Below are 20,273 nucleotides of genomic sequence, written 5' to 3'. Positions count from 1 at the left end.
GAGGCTCTGCACGGTACTAGGCCTCGACACCCCACCACACTATAGGCCGTACATATTACTGCACAGCGGCCCAGGAGATCGTGGCTGGGGGGGGGGGGGCAGGGGTAGCAGCCCATCTGTGTATATATGTAAGGTTATTAAGAAATATATTTTTCACCCGGGCAATGCCGGGTACTTATGGTAGTATGTTAAAAAGAGGCCCTAAATAAAAAAACACGTAAATATTAAAACATAAATGTTTTACTTACTTAGTAAAGTAATTGTATTTTTGTCATTTGCTATACAGCCAGATAATACGACAAATCGCTAACCTTAAACACCCAGTCGTTCATAAAAGTTGAAAGCGGTATAGTACTATAGTAATAGAGCAAGTGCAGACTCACTGAACCGGAATTGATAGCTTGAAAGCATTTATCGCGGGGACCTTGAAAGTGCGGGACCCGTAGCTACATATGTAACTACTTTTGCTACGAGGATAATCCGGCACGGGGGTAGGTAAAGGGATATCTGTTATATGAGCACGCTATGGGTGGAAGGGTGGCACGGTGGTAACACTCGTGCCTCGTAGCATGAAGGGCCCTGGGTTTGATTCCTGACTTGGGCGCCTATCTATGTGGAGTTTGTATTCTCTCACACTGTTCTGCCTGGGTCTCCTCCGGATTCTTCCGTTTCCTCCAACCGTAGCTTAAAAACACCCCCACACATTGTTCACCGGATATTGGCCAAAAACATTGCAATGATGACAAATGACCTGCCAATTACTCATTTGGGATCACGCACAGCAGCAACATCGCCTCCCGGCTACGAAAGCTTGGCAGGATCCTTCTGGAAAAAAAGCCGTCTTGAGACTCAGTGAGGCTTTTCTGGGTATATAAAGCAGAGTAATCATGACAGATATACGCACACCTGGCCTTGCTCCCAAAAAGTTGTGCTTATATATCCGGCTTCTACTGAATTTGGGGGGAGTGAATGTGTTGGGCCATGTCGAATGGTGGAGAAAGTGCATGGGCCCTCAGGCAGTCATCATCGCCATATCTGGCATCACTAAAAAGATAAAAGTTCATAAGTTGTGTCTGTACGCTGGCCAAACATGAGAAGATTCATCTACATGGTCCTTGTAGAGTGACAATTCATAACACGAATGTAAAAAAAAAAGATAGCATTCAAGAGCCACAAATGTGGCAAATTGCACGCTGGTCAAAGATAGCGTGCCAATTTAACGACTTCCAAATACATGGATTTCAAATGCAGTTCACGACTAGAGGCTGCGAGTATTGGAGAAGACGTGCACACATGGCGAAGCTCGTTAACCGAGTCGTCGTGGAAATCAACCCGAGTGGCGAGCGACCCTGAACGTCCAGAGGAGGGGTGGCGGCCTCACATAATGGAGTCGCCATAATAACAGAACTTTTGACTCCCTCATTTCCATTACGTCACCTCAAACAGGAACGGAAACACCGCGGGAGAATTTTAAACAATTCCGTTGCTCGAGCGGCTCACGTTGTGCAGCGCACAATGATTTCTTCGTTGCATTTCCCCCCCGATGATTCCAATCCAAGCCGCACAACAACACAACTGCCGTGACGCGAACGCGCGTTTGTTGTGCATGATTGGTTAACCCTCACCGCGTGAGACAAACAGCCCGACGTGCTGCCACGCAGCACAGTTGGTCCGTCATGGTGATGAGCGGCAAGATAATTATTAGAGCCACGTAAGCATCGTTATTAATGCATTTTAGTTACCGATGACCTGTAATTAATCCACGACTTGCTCAAAAGATGCCTCTCTGTGCCGTGTCGGTCGGGGTGGGGTGTTGACCATACTTCGCCGTGCTGGTCTGTGTGTGATGGGGAGGCAATGCCAAGGGCAAGTTCAAGAATGTCCTCGTCACTGATGTTGACCGTGGTCTTAAATCGGGCTCGGGTCACTGGGTTCATATTGCAGCACGCCAAGCAATGTGCTGCGGCTCGCCCCCCCCATGCATCTTAACACGTCTTCTTTGGGTCTTTCAGTAACGTCACGTCGATAGGTTCAAAGAAAATGACAAAAAAAACTACGACATTTCCATCGCAACACAAGCGTCGTCGAACGCTACATGGCTTTACCGAAAGACCCAAAGAATATTAATTCCTGCAGTCACGAAAGCTTCAAGTCAAGAATCTTAACACGTCCCAAATGTTTAGTCCACAATGCGTGATGGCCTTTGCGCTGCTGACGCAAGGCATTTTACATTGGTACCGCCTGTCGTCTAAAATGCGTCGAGCACTATCCTCCGTGCTATAACCACCGAGAGCAGACTTGTCGAAGGTGGTGGTGGTGGGGGCGGAATGGATCTCGCAGGAGCGGTAGCGGTCGATGACCGCTCACGGGCCGCTGGGCAACCGCGCGGGGCGAGACGGAGCGTGTGGGGCGAGATGGAGCGTGCGGGGCGATCGCGCCCAGTCTCCGATGAGGGGGGGGGGGGGAAGGGGCCCGGCCACTCCACGCCACGAGGGCTGAACGGTTTGGGGGAAATATCTAATTGGGATTCTTGTGACAAATATTGCGATTAAAATGTTTTAAGTCAAGCTTCAGTTCAATATTCACTGTGTGATAGATTTCAAACATGTGATGGAGCATTACCACATGATACCATCAAAATATGAACTGCTCTATATATTATAATGCAAGGATGAGAACTTAAAATATATTAATTGCTTCCAACATGTATTTATTAAAAAAAGAAAATTGAAATAGAACAATCAAACATAGAACAATTGTTAAGTTAATTAAATACAGTTATAATAATAATAATAATAAAAAATAAAACAATTCCAATAAGAAAGTAATAGGACTTTTCAAATCGCAAAAAATCGCATTGTTTCGAATTCCGATTTCGATTTGAAATCGATGAATCTTTCAGCCCGACATGCCACGCTGCTGCCCGGGAGACGACTTCTCGTCTGTCTGTAGCAAGCGCAGGACCACGCCGGTGGCTCAACTCTGCTGCGTTTGTTGCCGGTGGTGGCAATAATTCCAATGGCCCACACAGATTTTTGTTTGTTTTTTCTTGGTTCTTTCAGTAAAGTCACGTAGAAGGGAAGTAATAAAATAATAAAAATAAAACATAATAAAATAATTCTCACGACGTTTCCCTTCTACGTGACTTTACTGAAAGAACCAAGAAGATGAATCCCTGCAGTCACGAAAGCTTTAAATCGAGATTTTTGTTTGTTTTTTCTCTCCGTAAATAATCATTTGTTCAAGGGGATTCTGAAACACGCGTCGCCCCTGGTCTCAGGTCTGCACAAGAAACCAAAGTCCGCCGATGACAAGAACGGCAGCGGGCCCGTCAAGGAGGCTCAAAGCATAGAGTTTGTTTGTTTGCTGGTTTTATAAAGCCCCACCGTCCATGTTGAACACAGCAGAGTCTCATCTCGACAACGCGATGCGACCCGACTGTGCTCTTTGTAAATTAAGAGTAACTTGCAGAGTTCTTCATGTGCTGAAATATATTACGGCATGCCAGCCAAACCATGTATTAATATATACACACACACACGTGTATGCCCTTTTATTTAATTCTGGAAAATATTTATATACACAAGCCGGTATTATCTTATACGAAGCACTATTTTAATACCACCATATTTCAGAACATTCTGGATCTGTTCGCTTCTGTCAGGGCTCAATGTGTACAAATAACTGAGTGTGCCCTGTTATGAAGCATTTTGGGAAATATAAAATAAACGACACTCAAAAGCTTTCATCAGAAAATAATAAACATTTCAAATCTGCCCTCCTGTTCAAATGAACATCCGACAATCCAGCAGTGTTTACTTAACATGCCTGATTCAGATGATGAAATCCCAACTGGTCCAGAGTTTTCTTGTTGATCAACAATGTCTGGAAGGTCAATAAACCAATCGACTGAAAATATTGGTGCGTTTAAAAAATGTTGGGAGGTGTATTTAATAATTATTGATTCTCCATGCACAGCACTCTGTGATTATGCGCGTGCAACAATGATTGCTATGCTGCAGGCGTGTCTGTCCCTTTGACGTAATGTTATTTACTTGGTGCACTTAAGTTGAGAGTATATTCGTACGCCAATGGACTCAAGTTTGTGGATGGGCGCTCAAGCTTCTCTGGGAGTGGAGGCACGGCTGCGACGATTGACAGACCCACCGAAGATGGCCATTAACCACTCATTCTGTTTGGTAGCAAATTACGGGTCGAGCTCGGAGGACATATTGTCAGGAAGTGTTACGAAGTGAGGAGAAGTGTCTTCGTAACAAAAGGTAAATGCACTCAACTTGTTTGGAAGACGGCAAGAGCTGAACCGGAGCCAGACAAGTGTCACCTCCATTCGGCGCTTCTCTCGTGAGCCCCGTAAATATCAGCAGAGGCAGCGGCGCGCGAGCGTGACTGGATGCTGTGTGTGTGGACGTACAGAGTCCCACTGACACAGTGAGTCCCACTAACACATCACAGAGTGAGTCCCACTGACACAGCGGCGAGTCAACTCCTTTGCACCGTGCTCTGAGGGCCATTGCCTGAAACGTCGGCGGGTTTTATATATCGTTTTCTCTTTCTAAACCGCAGTGTTATTGACGACTGCGTTGAGTTCTTGTCTTTTGCAATCGGGAGGACAATTACTTATCGAGTGACCTCGGGAGCTTACGTGAACGCAGAAATCTCCGAACACGCTTTGTTTTCCTGCGGTATTACTCTTATTTGATTCCTGCCCGCACACACATTTATACCCGATGAGTTTCTCATCACCACACGGAAGGCCTTGGAATTGGTGGAAGGTTCCAACTCTGCCCGACTGCAACAACGGAACAGCAGTCCCCGGGCAGGAGGCATTTCCTGCATTCTGATGCAAATCCCAAACAGCGGTTACCACGCTCTAGATATTTTTTTGCTGTTACTTCAATAGCGCTTCTGTTTGCAAATGCACGACAATTAATCAATGGCAGCATCCCGGGGGCACGCCGATGAGCCCCGAGGGTAACGAGCGCGCGCTTGATTCGTAGCGGCCGTGCTTTTGCCTCGGTCTTGCGGCGTTCAAAACCGAAAGTTATCGCATAGTCGCAGCACGTCCTCCTCTCTCAGCCTCGACACAAAAGCCCTCGTCGCGGGTGTGGCTGAATAATAATAATAGGACTCCTGCTGCTTCGCTCAGCCCCCACGGCTGTGACCTCTTCCTGAGAGGATGCAACCAAGAGGAGTTCTGAACAACTGTGAATGCCGCCTAACAGCGCTGACGCGGCTCCTCAGCTTATTTTACTTATTTATCCAGGACAGCCAGTTGTAAGACTCTTATTCTAAAAACTATTAAATAAAAAAAAGTAACTTTTTTATTTTACCAGGTAAAGCTCTTTTTCAGAAGCGACCTGATCACAAATAATACCGCAATAGAAGTGGCTTGTCATGTAAACATTTATAGCAGTCATATACTCTAAAAGCATGATGTTGATTATAAATGTGGAGGGGAAAACCGGAGGACCCGGAGAAAAATTCACACGACCACGGGGAGAACATGCAAACTCCAATATACAAGTGTCAGGGTTGGGATCGAACCCACAATCTCCTGTATACAAGGTGAGGTAGTTAACATCTCACCACTGCAGCACCTATTCAGGAGGGTCCTGCATTGGGTTTTTATTTGCATGTTTTCAGCCAATGTATGATATTCTAGATTTGAAGTTTTCGTGACTGCAAGGATCCATACTCTTTGGTTCTTTCGGTAAAGTCACGTATTTTTTTTTTTGTTCACCTACGTGACTTTACGGAAAGAACCAAAGAGAATGTATGATATGTTTATTATACATGTGGGAGTAAACTGAAGCACCCAAAAACCCCACCTCCTCGACGCCCACGGGAATGGAGTTTCTCAACCCTCGCTGCTGACTCCAGTGCTGCATCACAGGCAGCAGCCATCACTGCCTGGCTCCACAAACCTGCACCGAGTGTGCACTGTGCAGAATTAAACTTGCAGTGTCAAGGGTGTGATGCGTGGAGAAAGAAGAAAGGATGGGAAGAGAGAAGGAATGAGAGGTGCGAGGAAAAGGGTGGAAACGGAATGGAGAAACTGAGCGAAGGTTTCGGGGAGAGATGAGGAGGGGAGGCAGGAGGAGGCTCCTCCGCTGCACGGAGGAGTGGCGTGTGTTTTCACAGTGGGCGGCGATGGGGGGAGGAGAGTGGCTCAGGGTGGGGGTGGGCACACGGAAGTCACGTGGGTTACGGGAGGCTTGAGCTGACCGGGATATATATCCTCGTAATATAGCCCACAAAGGCATGGTGGGAATACATTTTCATCATACGAAATGAAGAGATAAACCTTCCCTTCTCGCTCAGCCACATTGCATCATACGAGTGAAAACCTATTTTCCAAGTGGTGGCCAAATAAAGCAGACATCAAAAGTATTGCGCGAACGATCGTTTGGGATAATTACTGTCACTTAATGAGGAAATAATCAACCACTAGAATCAATTACAGTGACGGATGGACACCATAATTCTGGACTGGAGGCAGTAAATGTTCAAAATGTCACCTGTCACATCGACCGGCGCAGTGGGCTGCCACGGAGCAGCGTGGCCGAGCTTCTACAGCCATTCCACATCAGCGATTGTGAATGCATTCTTACTTCAACCCGAGCCCAAGCATGCCATACAAATTATTTTACAAAACCAGATTCGAATGAAACACAATTTTAACTAAATCCTCCCACAATTACACGAGCAAAAATCTCAAGAGTGCACGCACATCCGTTAAACCTTGCAATGAAGTCACCCACGCGCTGGACACGCACGGCCCCTTCGTCAACTCACTGCGGGATGAGGGTCTCTACGCTGTGTGGGACCGTACTTCACCACCCTGGTCAGTGCGGGAGGGTAAAGGTGGGGAGCATAGACGTTGGCACAGAGTACAGTACAACAATGGATTGTGCTGCGCTGCCGTCCGCTGACAACATAGCCAGCAGCAGCCGAAGGCAGCACGGAGGGTGGTCGTCCGTCCAACCGCTATCCAGGCTCAACTCTGCTTAGCTTCCAAGAGCCAGATCATTCTGGGTGATCTGGCTTCATTGCCAGGTTTATGAAGTCAACAGTTAAGGTTTGAGGAAAGAAACCACGCCGTACGGGCACGCGAGACCCACGGCAATATTCTCCTCATTCTCATCGACTCCGAGTAGCCTCCAGCGTGGCAAAAACAACAACAACGACGACGACAACAACAACAACCACTGCCCGCTCAAGAGCCTTATCAGCACTTACTGGACTCGCCCAGCATCTCCGAGGATTACGCTGGCTCGCTGTCATCTGTAACTCAATCTCGGGACTTCACCTATCGTGGCAGAGCAGGCTGCAATTCACTTGACCCCACACACTCGTCCCTCCCTCCTAGTTTGTTCAACGGATTTAACAACCGTACGTAAGGGAGAGTCGCCTGAGTGCGAATGACGTCGGCAAAACAAATTAGATTCACAAATGGGTTTGCCTTAAACGCGTTCATGTATTAAAGAAACCCCCAATGTTCATAAGCAGGATATAGAATATTATATCACCTTTGTGTAATATTGTCCAATTTTGCCGAATGACCAAATCGCCCAAGATGCACCCGATCTCTTGAGATATCAGAAGCTAAACATGTACAAGTCTGCATATGTGCATATGCATAGCGTTTAAAATAGCGAATGGAACACACATGTGGTCGTAATGATGAAAAACTTTTAAATAGGGGTTTTATAATTAATTTAGTTTTAACTCGAATATAATAAGAACCACCACCAACAACAACAGCAGCCATTGTCCCCGCGCTGCTCGTGCCAGGCCAGGTGCACTCCGAGGCCTTACCACCCACTCCGAGCATCTTACACACAGACAGATGTGCATTAGATCACACTCTGCACGTGCCAGAGCCAGTCCCACAGGCAGCAATGTGTTGTGGGCTCACAAGACATCGCAAGCCGAGTGGTGCGGTGTGTGCCCCCACACGGTGCCCGCAGGCCGTGCCCGCACCGAGCTGCCCGAGGGGTTCGCCATCGCGGCGGCCTCACGTCGCACATCTCTCGAACCCGGAGAGCGTCGCTAAGCACTTGCACCCTACCCACTCATCGCGTGCGCACGCCGTGGGAAAGTTCTTCTTGCTGTTGTGAATACAAATAAAATTGGCCAATAAAAAATTCCGGCAGGATGAGTTCATGCTGGGGTAGAAGTGGGTGGTGGCACAGAGGTTCACCACACGCTGTGCCGTGAGCCGGGGAGTTCGACATTCCGGTCATCGCTAGCATCAGTAGCACCGTGTGAACGAGACCTGAGCATCCCCCTCCCCCATCACCAACCCGCATTGACCAACGGGGTGAAGTACAGTCAAACAGCTTCCGCAACCAGTACAGCTTGGCAGAGGCCTTCATCCAGCAGTGGATTGACAAAGGGCTGTAAGTGACTGTAGTTTATTGTTGAATATTATATGAATGATATTACAGATTTACACTACCAACTCCCTAATCTAGCAATGTTAACCCTGGTTATTCTAAGCTGTAAAAGTTTTGGACTAATTTCCATAAAAACTCAATGTTCTTTCAGTTTTATTTTATTTTAATGTTGCTTCATAAGACCTGAAATTCTGACAACAAAACAGATTAACAACAACTACAGACCATGACAAATAGGTCATCTCGTAAATGAAATATCTTTTATTTTACTTTGCTCGCAGCATTGTGGCTCCTCCGAATGTGCTGTCGGTACAGATAAATCAGAGACACAGCAGCAAAACTACTGAAGCAGCCTCGCTCCGAGGCTGCAGGGAAGCGTTTTTGTGCCACAACACCAGTTGCGAACGGCAAGCGCCCGTACGCACGTAGCACTGGTGAACAGCAGACATCAAACAATTTGTCGCTTCATTTGGTTTAGTGGTTTGGAATCGGAGTGTGCATCACGTAAACACCTGCCAAGTTGAAATAAAATGGGCTCATGTGGGAACATTGGAAAATGAATACGATCTGTTTCGGTCAAAATGAAAGACAGAGTGAGATGGTGCATGAATGAAGTGAAGGTACATTTTTTCACATAAACTCGCAATGAAGTGTTGATTTGGCTTGAATGGATATTCATTCGCATACGGAATGTTTTGGACTTCCGTGCTAAATACACCAAGCGTCTCGCCACTCAAACCAGCCTGAGGTTTTGTTCAATGCCAATGGTAGCCCTCTGTCAGTGGTGGAAATTCCATATTCCTATGGTGGGTGGTAGCCGATTTATCAGAAAAGCACTGTTGATTTCCTACCAACAAAGTGGAATCAAGTTTAAAGTGGAATTCATTTTACCAAACTTGAAATGCCGAAATTCTGAGTTGAACTCCTGAACGACGGCACTGTATATTAAATCCCAATCTCGACAGATCTCAGCAGCTAAGCAGTGTTGAGCCTGGCTAGTGCGTGGATGGGGCGACCGCCATGCATGCCAGGTGGCCACGGCACGCTGCACGGCTTCCTTGTCAGCAGAAGGCTGCACTCCGCCATCGTCGCGAACCCTCACCGACCGTCGTGATGGAGTTCCGTCAAACAACCGCCACGACCTACACGGGGCACACGGAGGCCGTCGGCACCCAGCAGGGGGATTTTTCTTGTCAGGTAAGGCCCACTGAGCTATGTAGCTTTTTTTCAGAAGTGACCTGGCCACAGATGATAGCTCAACGTCGTGGCCTATCATACTCTAAACGCGTGTTTCTAATATGTGGAGGGAAAAACCGGAGAAAAACCCACGCGACCACGGAGAGAGAGGCACGCAAACTCCAAATATACACGCGTTAGGGTCGAGCCCACGACCTCCTGCGTACCAGGCGAGGGAGATAACATCTCCCAGCCACCGCACGCGCGCACGGCCGTACCTGCAGATGAGCGTGGCCATGACGATGCACCAGGTGGTGCAGCAAACATTGGAGCGCTTCTGCGCCTCATCCTCGTGCCGGCGGCAGCAGCAGAGGCGCACGAAGTAGACGAAGAGCACGAGCAGGTTGAGCGCCAGCCCCGCCGCGGCGATGCCCACCAGGAACACCAGCGACTGCCGGGGGGGGGGGGGGGGGCACAACGCAACGGCCGAGAGTTCACGTTGACGTCCGGTGAAGCAGGCGACAAGTCGAGGGAGCAGCAGTCTCGTTTGCAAAATAGGGGAAGACAGACACAGCGGCACTATTTCTGTGATTTGAAAACAGTTGCTAAGCACGGGTCCAAAAGCCCAAACATCAAGCAGGTAGCAACAAACAGCACTAATACATATTTAATTGACAAGTTTAATCATGGGACCTTTCTTGCCAGTATCAAAATATAAGAATTGGGTTTAACCTTTCTGGCAATAAAACAGTTGTGTTAAGATGTTAAAACACCAAACAGAAACTTGGCAAGGAATCCTGTCTGCATTGTGTTGTTCGCCTTGTGGCGTCCTCTGGTCTAACGCCGTTTGAGACGAGGCTCTAAAGAAAGCTGTCTCTGGTGGCGACCAATCAGTTTCATAGACAATGCATATACCGTCAGAGCATGTTTTTGTTTGCATGTTCACAACAAGTATGCGTGGTTAATGCCGACATACAGTAAAACCTTGGATTGCGAGTAACTTGGTCTGCGAGTGTTTTGCAAGAAGAGCAAAATTTTTTAATAAATATAACGAGTGAGGTCTTGCAATACGAGTAGTACGTGTAGACGCTTTGTCTGCCGAGCGTCACGTGATCACAACTGATATACGAGTGCTTTGATATACGAGTGCTTTGGATTACAAACACGTTTCCGGAATGAATTATGCTCGCAATCCAAGGTTTTACTGTAATTCTTTGCAAAAGGTTTCTGTTTGGACCTTTAACATCTTAACACAATTGTTTTATTGATATGTTTAAGCCGTTTCTGTGAATTGAGCAAGCTTATTAGAAGAAGTTGGCAAAATAAATTGAGGGAAGGGATTCCAGAGTTTAACAGTGCAAGGGAAGATGCTGCAAGAGAAGTGTTGTGACCTGCAGTGAGGGGGTGGACACAGCGTGGATGAGAGGAAACAGATAGTCTGGCAGACAAAGAATGCAACATGGGAGGAGGAATCAAACAGTGATGATAGCAGGAACAGTAACCATGGTAGCAGCGACAGCAGAGAGATAAGGAAGCGACTGACCGCCGATGAGCAACTGACTGGAGTGCATCAGCGAGTGCTGAATCATCACCCACGCCGACTGCTTCATATCGAATTCAGTCAAGTGCAAAAAACATGAAACTGGGTGCAGCACCCCGGATATGGCAGAGGGATTCTAACTTTGTTGTCGATGAATAATTCCTTTATTTTCGGTTGGCTCAGCGTGAAGGTATCCTGACAATTTTGAACTCTGACCCTACACCAAATCCAGTTGTCACGTGGGTGAATGTGCTAATTGATTTGGTTTATCAGCAAACCAGAGAAATGATCAAAAGCAAGCAACCCTTTCACAAATTTTTAAACGACGTTTCGCCGTAGATTACACCCAGCATCATCGGGTGTGGACAAAAGTTCAACGCTCTGGTTGTAGAGTTAACATTATGGAGGTAACAGCGGCAAATAGCAAAATACCGTGAGCCGGGAAATGCGTTGGCAAATGCACAAAGATAAGAATGTGATGCGTAATGCAGGGACCTGGTTAGACGCACGGATAGTGGGAATGGGAAAAAGTTAAGAACAAATATGGAGAGATGAATTGGGCAGGAGGCAAACACCTTCGCAACCAAACAAAGCAGAAAAACATAATTAGCATTTTCATTGTTTTTCTTGAACAACAAAGCGAAGAATGTACTGCTATGCGTCTGTTAAATCTTTGGCCATGCAAATAAATCATCCCCATACATATGCATGCATACGTTTCACTGTACAGTGACGGCCACAGGATAAAAACTTCATTAACCAATGGATGACGAATCGACAGCCTGCAGCTCCGCACGATTGAAGCTGTTCAGAAATAACTGTGCATGATCTAACAGCGGGCACAGTGTGTGCTGTACACAATGGGAAACAGAGCGATCATTCAACCCCTAGTTGTGCTAAAATGGAAAACCATAATTCCACGTGCTTGCAATCATAGTTGCCACCTGTCCCACTGAAGACCCAAGCATATTTCTCTGTCGGCCCAGGTCTATTATTAAAACCGAGCCACATAGCGTGATGCAGTTCAACACAAAACCACCAGATCTCAAACACAGACGCCAATTCCCGGGTCAAACCAAGACGGGTGGCAACCCCAGTGGGTGAGTGAGTGAGCGAGCGAGCAAGCGAGTGGGTGAGTCGACCTAGATCTATTATTAAAACTGTGCAGCAGTCTTCTGTGATAACGGCAATAAAGTTCAACTAAATACTCCTGCCAGATCTCGGTAGAAATAAAATCCCTGCCATCCGGACACAGATGCCAATTCTCACAACGTACTGGGGTCAAACCGGGACAGGGGGCAAACATAGGCGTACGCCACGTGATTTGAAGTTGGGGTTGGTGGTTCACTCGATAATTATCACTGCGTGTTTGAAAACCATAATTGTATCCAGGGGATGTAGTATAGCAAGTAGATTGGTGATGAGCCATGTGCATTGTGAAATGCTATCCACTCTCTTTGTATTATTCCGGGTCATTTTTGGTAGGTTCAATTGCAATTGATCTGTGAAATGTTAACCCACGTGGAAAAGAGGAGATGATGATTTCTAAGTAATTATTATTTCTTGGCTTATCGGTTTCCTCCCACACGACGTAAGGCTCAGGAGCAAATTGGCCACATGAGGTGAAGAGTGGACCCCCTGGAAGTCGTGAGACGCGGCGAGGATGTCCCTGCATAATTCGCGACCATTACTCTTCCGGGTAAGCCTTGACAAAAAATGTGGTTCCTAAAATATTTAGATTTCAATCGTAGCTTTTTAACAAGTTCCTGCATTATCGCGCTGAAAATCTCAGCTTTGCCAACAGACAAGGCTGTTGCAAACACGGTGCATGGAGTGTGCAAATCAGTCTGGAAGAGATCGTTTTCCTCCGAGTGACTTTCTGAAAAACAATGAACCCCATCGCAAGAGGACAAGCGTGTCTGCAATTGTTCGTGTTGTCTACCTACCGATTGTCCCCTGCTTCCGGCACTGAAAAATACATTTCCATGAAACTCACGTAAACATTTTGGCAACATCGTAAGTGCTCGGTTAAACAGCGACCAGAAATACTGGCAAATTTGGGGCGGAGGTCAGCTTAATCAGGACTTATAAATACTTCACGTCGCGCTCGGTTATAGCAGTCGGGCTGCTCGTCGCACACGCACAGCTTGTGCTCGAGGGCTACTCCACCACACGTGGCTGTTGCGTGACATCGCTTTCCCTTTAACCCCCCCACACGCCTCGTAGCTCGCGCTTTGACGCGCGTGCACACACACACAGGCGCGCGCACACACACGCGCACGTGTCTATAAAGGGGCCACCAGAATGCATGCATGTAAGTGATGCACTTTATTTAGGCGCAGACGCGTTGAAATATTCATCACCTCTGGATTATTTAAGACGTGACTCGAGCGCGTGTTTGTGTAGGGCTTAAGGGTTACGTCCTCCTGTTGATGAGTGGAAGCCAGAAGCAAAAGCTGCTGCTACAATAACGATGCTGTCATGACAATCGCGGTCCTACAAAGGGATCAAGCTTCGCTCTGCCCGGCCTATCTTCTCTACATAACACCCTTGTTGCCAACGAGAAAGGTCGAGCCTATGGGTGAGCATGTTTACAAGCGACGCGCCAGTGAAAGTGTACATTACGGAATAACGCAGTTCTTTAGACCATTGACAATTGTGTCCATGACAATTAAGATGTCATAAACGGTTTTGACATTCCATCCGTCAGTGTAGGATACACGCAAATCGTGTTTCACGTGGCTTTACCCTGCGGCTCGGGGTGTGCCGGTGATCAATGAAATCCCCTGCAGTGGCCATCGATCGTTACAGGCACTCTGGCTCAGGACACCACGTGTGAAAGACATGCTAACCAAACCATTCACAAATCCTCACACATCGGATAGCAATTCAGGGTAACGCCTCATCCTCCGATGCAGGACTAAGCGATGAACAGCTGTTACCTTCTTTCTAAGCAAACACTGTACAATAACCCTTTACCTATGTCAGGCCGGGGAGTGGTAGCGCAGTGGTTAGCACACTGCACTATTAACTATACAGCAGAGGTGGGACAAAGTCATTGTTATGCAAGTCACAAGTAAGTCTCAAGTCTTTGCTCTCGAGTCCCGAGTCAAGTCGAGTCAAAGATGAGGCAAGTCCAAGTCGAGTCTGAAGTCATCAAAATCATGACTCGAGTCTGACTCGAGTCCAAGTCGCATGACTCGAGTCCACACCTCTGCTATACAGTATCAACTATTGAACACGTTTAGAGGAAATGTTCACAATTGTGGCAAACGCTTGATGTTGCTGGCTGTAACTTTCAATAAACACCAAGACCCGATTCTTAAACGCGCGCCTGGACCACTCTCCAGCAGCACCCCGGTGATGGTGCTGCTGGAGCAGTCACGCGTTTGGCGGTGCTGCTGGAGCAGTCACCCGTTTGGCGGGTCTGCTCGCCTGACACCTGTTATCTAGTTGGCCGTGTCGGGTGGAGGAGGGTGTACAACACACGTTGGCGTTTGACTCAAGCGGCAGCGATCTGACCCCCCCAAAAAATAAACGATGAATCTGACAACGCCGAGTTTGAACTCTGGCCACGACTAACGTCAGCGGCGGGTGATACACAAGCCGGTCGTGGGCTACTTTCCAGCAACAACTCGCACTGACCAGGTTGGTGAAGTATGGGCAAACAGACCCCCAGGGCCAATGTGGCATGGGCAGCACTTCATGCAGCAGTTGCTTGGCACAGGGATGTGAATTATTGTTTAATTATTATTCGCCTGTGCCAATTCTTCAAAACTATTTCTACATTACCCATTTTTAGTATGGCAGACGTATGCGTTTTAGATTCATAACATCACCTTTAACCGTTGCACTTGTTTATCTTCTTTGCACACAAAGCAATCAGTTGGTGATGCTGCGTCGGCAGTGATGCACAAGCACAAATAACCGCTACACAACACAGCCCTCAATAACACCGTGTGTTTGGCCTTACAAGAAAACAGAAATACAAATAAAAGGCGACGGTTCAGGCTACAACCCCTCTTCATAGTACAGAGAGAGAGAGAGACCAGAGAGGTAGAAGTCGGCCTCCGTACGTGCTCTGAAGAAGGGTCATTGCCCGAAACGTTGCCTATTACGGACTGGTTATTTTTAAGGACGCATTTTTTTGGTGAAAGTGTTGCGTTTGTTTTGCTACTTGCACATTCGTTTCACGTTGTTTTTACCATAATGCTCTCCTGCTAAGCGACAAATTAACCATCTCTGCTTCACAGGCCTATCATCGTGCAGCTATTAGCGCTGAATTTACAACAAAACCTGCCAGGAGGGATACCCGATGCCTTACTGTGGCATCAAACATGCCGCCGCAGATTCACTCGCTAGCATCACAGTGCGGAGGAATAGCTTTCTGTTTTTTTAAATTCTACGTGATGATGACAGCAGTTGAGATGTGTTTACCGCTCTCTCCTGGCCACAGGTGCATTTGTGTCCCAGCAATACAGACTTGCCACCACCTCTACAAGGCGCAAACGTTTGATATAAGAATGTTTGTTTTTAAGGGGGCTAATTCGCATTTCACCTGGCTCGCTTGCCGCTGGGAAGCGGCTCTCCTGCCAATTTTCCATGCGAGAAATGGCCAAAGCGGAGGAAAACCAGCCACGTGAACTCACGAGAGCAGAGGCACCTCTTGACTGTTTAGTGACGAGACGCGCTTTGCATTGCTGTTGTTTGCAGTCAGCGTGATTTGTATGCTACTGTAATACTGTTGGGGGCGATGTTGTTTATTAAAGCGCGGTTTAATAAATGCGAGACTAACCACATTTGACATGGCTTTTTAATACACCATTGGGAAAGGAAATTGCTTCATAAAACCATAAAACCGTAATTACGCACCGACTCCATAATATTCAGTTATTTATATCGGCGTACTACAGAAAAACTATTCATTTAGGACTAGGTGCCTTTAGAGGAACAATGCATTTTCACACACTTTTCGAAACCAGCACGGTCTTAAACCCTGTCTGCCTGCTAATCTCATCTCACTCTACCCCTTCTCGTGTGGCCTCCACTCACTCACTCCACCGAACTGGGCCCTCACATCTCCAATCGCCTCAAGGCAAGGCGGCGCCTTAATCGACGGAACTATGGACGCATTTCTCACCCTCCCTGCTGATGCGGCTGCTGCCTTGCAATCGCCCAGTTCAATTCCAAGCTCAGGTCCTCCTCTCCTCCACGTGTGGTGAATTCTCTCCCCAGACCCTGAACCGGATTCTATTGACATTGCAGTCCAGTTATTTCCCTCTGTCCTCCACTGTAACATTTTGACCGAGACACCGAGTAATGTATCCCACTGTGTTCAGTGTGCTGTGTAAGAGACGGACTACTCATTCCCTCACACACGCAGCCTGCACGACTCCTCCGTTTACTCTCCTCCTGGGTCTCGCCTGTCCCCAATATTCACGTGAGAAATGCGGCACAGTACGATGCTTAATATAAGCATGTCATGAGCGACTGTGTAATCATTGGCCAATGCCTTATCATCCGGCATGACAGCTCGTTCACAGTGCAGTTGTCATGCCGCCGCCACGAAGCCGTTCAGCAGGCGCCCCATCTAAGACCTCGCCACCACCAAGCGACGGAGCCGACCCCGCGTCCCCCTCACCTCACCTCGCACGAACACACCCGCACGCATTCCCCCCCCCCCCATAGAGCTCGTGGGGAGGTCACCTGGCCGACCGGTTTTTATCCGAGAAGCCCTTATCGGGATTAAACTTTCACGGTTTCCGGCGATCAGGGAATTGGACGACCTCCCCCGTGCTACGTGGCGCCGCGGCGCTGCGACCAGCCTTAAATATGGTGGGGTCGCGGCATGGGGCATTCGGCCACCGCGGTGGAGGCGCATTTTCCCCCCACACACACCCCCACGGGTCGACGAGACAGGCGGAGGAGGGAGGGGACAGCATGAATAGCGGGACCGCATGGACTCTTGCGCATAGTCATGGAGGGTTGGGAACATTATGCTTGAGCGCACAGGCCCCATTGTTAGGAAGGGTAAGGGAGTAATTAGGATGTACGCCGCCAACGCCGCTCACTGATTAGCATATCAAAAGCGCCGGAACCGCCGTGCGCGGGCTCGAGGTGCACGAGCCCATTGTTCAGCGCAGCCTCCCTTTGATGTAGGGAGGATAAATAGTGGGGCAAAAAGGGGAAATGGGGGTTACTCCAGCGCAAGGCGACGAGACACAGCTCCAGCCAGCGACCCGGACGTCCGTGCGACGCACCGAGGTACGCTGTTAGCACAAGGATCAGCGGACCGCCGTGGACACTTAACAGTGAGTAAGAAGGTGAATTAGAATCATAGCAGATAAATCGGGAATAGGTATAGAGGTATCAGCGTAGGCCAGCCTCGTCGACTCACTGATTTAACATCTAGTTCCAGGTAGCGGATAATAAATCATTAATAGCTGATCGTGGCGTCGTGTGATCTCGTGTTATAAGTGTGAACGCGTGTGGTACTGTGTATGCGTAAGCTCGCGGCGTGCGTAATCAGCGTACTCCAGGTGCGCGATCATAACGTGAGCGGCGAGCGCGGCGCAGAGCGGCGCAAGAGTGGGTATCGCGTGTGGAGCTGTAGGCGTGTGTGCGCGCACGTTCACGACGTGTATAATACAGGTGCGCGATCCTAGCGTGAGTGGTCAGGGTTGAGTGAGTGCCGCGCAGAGCTGTGTGTGGGTGTGCGCGTACGTAATTAAACATGCCTACTACGCGGACCCGCGGGGGAGGAGAATCCTGGAGCGACGGCTCTCACCCCATGGATGAAGAACGCAGCAGCGGTTCGCCTAGCAGCGAGGGGGCGAGTAATGAGATTAACCCGGCCGTTAGGGGTACCGAGGGAGGGATCTCGGGGGCTAGCGACCCCCACATATTGGTGTCAGAAACGGGACGATCCCCCGCACCCCCAAGCGAAAGAGGCCCCCCAACCCAGATTAAAATCAAATGCACATTTACGGGCAAAGGAATTCCATCATGGAAATCGTTTGCCCGCAGCATCAGAGGGGCTAAAAAAGTTAATGGGTGGTCAGATGAGGAGGCGTTGCAGCAGTTAGAGTTACATTTAGATGGGCGGGCAGCTGACTTTGTGGAAGCTTTGCCCGCAAGCGCACAAAATCAGTGGGAAAAATTAATGTGCGAACTCGAACGGCGCTTCGGCGCCTATGACGAGGAGGATGCGCAGGCGGCCTTAGAGGCACGCCGTCGTCAACCCGGCGAGGATCTGCGAGATTACGCCGAGGATGTACGCATGTTGACCCAGCTCGCGTACCCAGAGTACGAGGCCAAAATAATTGAGGGCCTCGCCGCCGGTAAAATCCAACGATATTTGGCACGCACCCCGTGGTGGCAACCAAATGTAGACGGTGCACGCCTCTCCTTTAACACCCTCGTCGAGCGCGCGCGAAAATGCGAGAAACTCTCAGGTGAGCGCGCGCAGCCTCGAGGGAGGGGACGAGAGTGCGCCGTAGCGAGCCTACTCTCCGACGAGGAGGAAGAGCTCGCCATTGCAGTAAGGGGACGGGCAAGGGAGCCCCAGAGACCCAGCGAAACAACTCCGGGGTGGGTAGCTGGGTTACAGACCGGCATGGGAGATATTGCTAGCCAGGTACACCAAGTACGCGAGGAAGCAAATAAAAATGTGAAGACCCTCCAGTCTGAGATGGGTGAACTACGCTCGACAGTAGGGGGACTAGCCGGGAGGGTGTCCCAATTAGAGTCCGATGTGGGGCAACTGCGTACTGGGGGAGGGAGAGGGAGCGGACAGGGGACCCGCTACGGAACCGCCACCCCTCCCCGGGCGTGTTATGTGTGCGATCGGCGAGGGCATCTCAGGAGGGACTGTCCGCAGGTCGCCCGAGCTAGACAAGAGCTAAGGTCAAACACTAAGGCCCCCCTAGAGAGGGGACCACCGGGGGGTCAAATCGACGTAGCCCCGACACAAACAAGCTGTGAGAATAATGGCGAGCGAGTGATCTCCACACAGGTTCCAGCAACAATGCCAACGGAAACGGTGACTCCTGACGACTGGCTGCGGGAGCTGGTGGCGGGGATCACGGGGGCCACGTCGCTGGTGGAAGGGGAGGTAAACGGAGTGCGTACCCGAATTCTGCTGGACACGGGGGCGGTGGCCTCGCTCGTGAGCGCAGCGCACTGCAGCGCGATCGGGGTCGACGTGCGTCACCTGCAGGCCCCGGACCGCGCGCTGCACACGGCGAGCGGAGCCGGAATGGGGTTGCTAGGGAGAGCCACCCTAGAGGTCCGCATAGGCAGCCAGGTGTGCACCCAGGAGTTCTACGTGTCGAGTGCGTTGTGTCACGAGTGTATCGCAGGTACCGACCTCCTAGAACGGTTGGGACTCAACGTGCAACCCCGCCAGCGATGCGCCACCATGGAGAGCAACGGCGAGCGGATACCGTTCCTGGGACGAGAACCGACGCGCCCCCGCTTCGCACCTGTGGCCGCTATCCTGGCGACGGCAGTCACCATCGGCCCGCTCACCGAGATGCTGGTGCCGGTGGCAACATCCCCCACCGACCCCGCGCTCCGACCATCAGGGGAGGTAATGCTAACTCCTCACCCGGAGTTGGCAAAACGGTATGGGGTTGTGGGATCCGCCACGTTGGTAAACGCAGATGGGGGCCGATTGTTTATGCGGATGTTTAACCCCCACAGTACCCCAGCGATACTGCGGCGGCGCACCCCGATAGCCACTGTACACCCCCTGCACGCACGCCACTCTAACGACTCGGTGTTCGCACTCTGGGCTGAAGACCCCGGTCGTCCTGAGGGTGACCAGGACCTGGCCTGGCGAGTCGGCCCGACTCCCCGAGCCGAGGTCATTCCCCTGCTCGACGCGTTACATGTACCATGGGCGGATTTACCTAAGGGAGAGGCCGATCGGCTGCGCGAGTTACTGCGGGAGTATGCCGACGTATTCAGTGAGCACGACTCGGACGTGGGTCGGACCGATCTTGTTAAGCACCAAATTGACACCGGTGCAGCCCGACCCATCAAACTCCCTTCGTACCGAGTGGGCGCACCCGAACGCGCCCAAATCAAAGAGGCAGTTGGGGACATGCTTCGCGATAACATAATTCAGCCCTCGG

The 20,273-nt window shown here is 49.6% G+C and overlaps 1 protein-coding gene across 2 annotated transcripts in view; it reads right to left on the bottom strand.

Annotated features, from left to right (window-relative positions):
- LOC144719172 (protein tweety homolog 1-like) overlaps window positions 1–20,273 on the bottom strand; it is a 126,694-nt gene that overhangs the window by 85,903 nt on the left and 20,518 nt on the right. For both annotated transcript variants that reach the window (XM_078595050.1, XM_078595051.1), the window contains exon 2: window positions 9,875–10,047. In XM_078595050.1, coding sequence (XP_078451176.1) covers window positions 9,875–10,047 — 173 coding nt within the window. The remainder of the gene's footprint in view (window positions 1–9,874; window positions 10,048–20,273) is intronic.

This window comes from Lampetra planeri, chromosome 5 (genome assembly GCF_965212315.1).
Source record: "Lampetra planeri chromosome 5, kcLamPlan1.2.h2, whole genome shotgun sequence".
NCBI classification, from domain to species: domain Eukaryota; kingdom Metazoa; phylum Chordata; class Hyperoartia; order Petromyzontiformes; family Petromyzontidae; genus Lampetra; species Lampetra planeri.
The sequence above is the reverse complement of the archived record's forward strand: the minus strand, read 5'-3'. Positions and strand labels throughout refer to the sequence as shown.